This window comes from Sus scrofa, chromosome 16, assembly GCF_000003025.6.
Source record: "Sus scrofa isolate TJ Tabasco breed Duroc chromosome 16, Sscrofa11.1, whole genome shotgun sequence".
NCBI classification, from domain to species: Eukaryota; Metazoa; Chordata; class Mammalia; order Artiodactyla; family Suidae; genus Sus; species Sus scrofa.
In genome coordinates, this window is record NC_010458.4 from 27,694,284 (window position 1) to 27,699,038 (window position 4,755).

The window sequence follows — 4,755 nt, forward strand, 5'->3', positions numbered from 1 at the left end:
GACTGCTGTACACCTATAAACGGAATAAAATTCATCAACTCCTAAAAAATCAAACAGGCAAACAACAACAACAACAACAATTAACCCTATCAAGTCGACAAAACTGATTCACCTTCAGCCAACTCCACCCAAGAAGATTGGATTTGCCCAGAACCTCCTCACGTCCCCGCTTCCTAAAGCTATTTGCAACCTGAGAAAATGGCACCGCCCACCCTCACACCCTCTGATTGGATCCCCAAGGGCCAGGCAAAGTATAAATTCGCCAGGTAAGGACCCCTTAAACATTTCCTCCTCTCTCTGCGCAAAGCCATGGAGCAGACGGTTCCCCGCTGCGTGCGCGAGCCCTGGGATTCCGCCGAGGACTCCCAGGAACCAGAGGCGCTGCAAATCTTGAGCTCGGGGGACCCCGGAGGCTGGCGGCTCCCTCTGTATCCTAGTCTGGGCCAGCTCTCCTGGGACGACCAGGACGTCAGTCGGGAACTCCTCTCGACCCCCTGCGGGCTGCTGCGCCCATTCTGCCCGAAGCACGGACCCCGAGCTCAGAGCGCCTGCCGGCCGAGCGCCGAGCCGCTGGCCCCGCACACGCCCACGACGCCCGGGACCCGCCGCCAGCCACAGGCGCCCCGGGGAGAAGCGGCCGCCGCCCGCCCCCAGCGCTTCCCTGGGCGAGTCTTCTGGCGCCCAGGGCCCAGCAGCTGGAAGCCGAGACCTCTGACCGCGGGGACCCGACCAGAGGAGCATCGCCCTCCTCTTGGCCTGGGAAGGCACCACCCGACGTCGCAACGCTGGTGGCGGCGGATCTCCCTGAAGTGGCTGGCAAACCCCCTGGGCTGCCTCGCCCACTGCCTTTAGGTCCTGGAGACCCTTCATCCCTTCATCGGAAGATCTCCTAGGACTGATGTTATTACAAAGACACCTCTCCGGTTTCCCAAGCATGTAACAGTTCGTCTTCATTAGACCTTTGTGGATTTTTCTGTCCCTCACCTAATAAATGACACGAAATCCCAACAACTCTCTCTTTTCCCTGTCTAAAAACAAATGTGCTTTTCAGTTGAAGATTGAAAAAATAATTTAGGGTATATCTGCTTGAACCCCTCTTCCATTTTAACATCCACTCCCCATTTCCCCATTGGTCTGTAGGAATACCCAAGGTAATGCTTAACCTTTGTGCTAACTAGATATTGGCTGTTGGTCTCAGTCTTGGTCTGTTTCCCTGTCTGAGCCAGTAAGTAAGTCCCTATCTTGAGATTCTGCAACTGAGACTCAAGAGTTGATGATAACATTTACCCCAATTTCCCTCCCAAATTCTTTTTACTTGTCTCAAGTCTATGTGTAAAGGGATTTTGAGTTCCTGGATTGTCCACAACAGCCGTCATATCACAGTGCTCACTATGGTCCATTTCAATATCCCAGGTCCTTTATAAGAAAACTTCACTGCTGGCCTCCCCCTGGATGCCAGGACATGGTCACCCTAATGGCACATTGCTGTCTGTGAACTGGTATCAAAAAAAGGTTACTATCTTTCAGGATGCATCCCCTCTACTGCCCATTCTTTAATCCCAAAAAGTATCATTACATCTGGTTAAACAGCTGTATCCATTTTTATAGAAGGCTTGATGTAACTGAAGGAAATCCAGCTTCTTGAATTAGAAAATATAATCCTAATTAGGGAAATTAGAATTTTTGTAATTCTAGAAATTAGTTCTCAAATTCTAAAAATAATACATTAATAGGGAGAAAATTAAACTAAATTTTGAGGGTGTTTTTTTTTTAATGTTAACATTGCTGAGGATACACTACGATTCGCTATAGAAAATGACCCTCTTTAGAATTAGTCTACTTACAGGGCATAATAACGATTCAAAGCTGAATCAGAATATTTACTGACCCTGTGCATTAAACAGTGCCAACCAGGTTTCTAAGACTCTCCAGACCATACCCCTCCCTAAACAGAGGTGAGCCCACTGCTGTCACCTACTTGTGTTACCAGGGCTGAAACCACTGTGGTTTTCCCCTTGGGAGCCTGCATTTTGCTTCCTTTTTCTCAAAAGCAAAAAGATTATCAATAAATAGGCAATCAGTAGGCAAAGCCTCCTCACTCCAAAACTGATGTCCCAACCTCTAGGAAAAGGAACCCAGTTTTTTAACCATATAGTGAGGACCCCTGAAAATATCTGCCCCACACTGACTGTCCCTGATCCTCTCATGAGAGGAAGCCAAGCCCTGCCTACGCAGGTCCTGTGACCTCTTCTCACAGATCTATATTCTGTCATGCTACCTTTTCCCCTAACAATAGACTAAAGCTTATTTTTGGTATAGATGGAAAAAGAAATGGATTCATTTCATTCTAAAATTCATCTAAATTACTTCACATCAATTTCCGTGATCATGTGTTAAATCTGTGAAAAATTTTTTCAACCTTCCCTTCCTGAAATCACCTCATTCCTGTCTTGAGAAATTAGCTACCTGGTAATATCCTTCTGTTTCACAGCCCAATATTGAAGGATGAGTTTGTTCCATGTTGGCTTACAAAGTCAGTGGAACTTTCCCATTCTGGATCCTCAGAAAAGGTTATTTATGAATGTAACTTTTAAATTTTATAGGTTGTTGTATTTGACAAACACTTTTCCATAAAAAACAAAAGGGAAAAATAAAAGAGTTGGGGAACTCATACATATTAAAAGAGATGTTGAGACATCCTGACAACATGTAATAATGGGTAGACTTTGTCTGAAATCAGGTGATCCCTGCTTTGTTGGTGACTGATATGGATCATCTGCAGTCTGACCACATTGCTGGTTCTCACTCTAGTGGCTTCTTTCTGCTCTGTGTATAACACATACTAGTTGCCCCTAACCTCTCAGGGGGATACCAGCTGTCGCTGGTGTTCAAACAACTTTTTGGCAAGGTTTTACTCCACCACAGCCTAATAGTGCCTTGCTGAGTCTTTGAAGGGAACAGCATTGTTTTCCCTCCCTTAGACCCAACCCAGCAGAGCTTTGAGTCCTGAATATCTCTATTACATACCCCCCAGGTCAACTGTAAAGATTCCTTGTTGTTTCAATGAACCCCTTGATCTTACCACTATTGGCTGCCTAGACCAGAGCTTCCAACCCTCTGCCTCTTGTGTTGTCTATACTTCCATCCTCTTCATTTCCTTAAGTCTCCTTTTTTCATTTTGATTGTCTTCCTTTCCTCTGTTCCTGTTTTACTTATTTTTATCCTACTATTGTCATTTTTCCTCAGTTTATACAAAAAGACTGGCTTTGGTGGGAGTCATCTCAAACATTAGTTTTCTCTCCTGGCATCATATCAACTACCATAGGGAACATGATTTATCTGAGTTCATGGTCTCTTGACTGTGACTTTGCTCTCCTCTTAAAATGGAGCTCTGCCAAAGCAGGAGCCAGTTCTACATCTCTATCTGCAGCACCTATCACAGCACTGTGCTCATGGCAGGTTGGCAAAATATGCTTTACTCTTTGAATTAAACTGACTTTGTTATGTTGAAGATAAATGATGATCAAGGAAATGTAGGCTTGCATGCACTGACATGTTTGGCGAAGAGTGTCTGATACATCTGAGGGAGGATGTAAGGGGATGCAATTTCACTACTGATCTGCCACAAGAAGGAAAAACCAACCTACTGAGATTAAACAAAGAAAAGGACAACATGTTGCATTTGTTATTCACTGATATTAAGTTATATTCACAATCATATCACTAAGAATGACAATGAAAATAATAATAATTGTATAACTTCTCTTCTTTCTTCCTTTCTTTCTTTCTTTTTTCTTTGGCCACCCCATTACCCAGCGTGTATGTGCGGGGCCGGGGCGGGGGGCAGGGATTAAATACAAGCCTACCACAGTTGCAAGCTACTCTACTTCATCACGTCTTCATCAAAGGATTCTTTACACACTGCACTGAGCTAGGAATTAAACCTGCATCCCATGGAATTCCCATCATAGCACAGCAGAAATGAATCTGACTAGGAACCATGAGGTTGCGGGTTCGATCCCTGCCCTTGCTCAGTGGGTTAAGGACACATCATTGCTGTAGGTCAGCCACACGGCTCAGATCTGGTGTTGCTGTGGCTCTGGCATAGGCCAGCAGCTACAGCTCCAATTAGACCCCTACCCTGGGAACCTCCATATGCTGCAGGTTCAGCCCTAAAAACACAAAAAGACAAAACAAACAAATAAGCAAACCCCTGCATCTTAGCACTTCTAAGAGGGTGCCCATCCTGGTGTGTGCCACAGCAGGAACTTCTGAACAACTTATTTTCTGCCTGGGAATATCTAAATACTTAGTCTTTGCTTTCTAATTTAATCATAAGAGTTACCTTGTAAAATGTTAAATGTTAGCTATCATCCGGGTAAAAATATGAGGACAGGGATGTTAGGTAACTAAGCAAGTCATATGGAAATGATATATAGAACATGTACCCAAATAGCCTGCATCTAGATCTCTAGACCTTGACCCCTCCTCTACTACATGTCGGCTGAAAGCCTGAAACTATTTTAAGTTAGAGATTGACAAATAGAAAACAAGAGTTTGGGTCTGACTTCTGTCACTGACCAGCAGTGTGATTTCATACTAAGATGGCCAACTTTTCATTCTGATCAGCTGGGTAAAATCTGACAGTACTTTCCAACTAGAAGGGCCCCTGAGAATCAATGGACATACAGACAGCTAAAAATGTCAGGCACTTAGGATACTTTTCATTAAAAAGTAACTTTCCAAATAGTTTAT

The 4,755-nt window shown here is 44.4% G+C and overlaps 1 protein-coding gene across 1 annotated transcript; it reads left to right on the plus strand.

Annotated features, from left to right (window-relative positions):
- On the plus strand, window positions 310-852 carry LOC110257337 (annexin-2 receptor-like). Its single transcript, XM_021077101.1, has one exon. It carries the CDS (start codon window positions 310-312, stop codon window positions 850-852), a length of 543 nt encoding a protein of 180 aa, XP_020932760.1.

Coding starts and splice junctions, on each gene's coding strand:
- LOC110257337 (XM_021077101.1), top strand. CDS start 310: ATGGAGCAGACGGTTCCCCGCTGCGTGCGCGAGCCCTGGGATTCCGCC.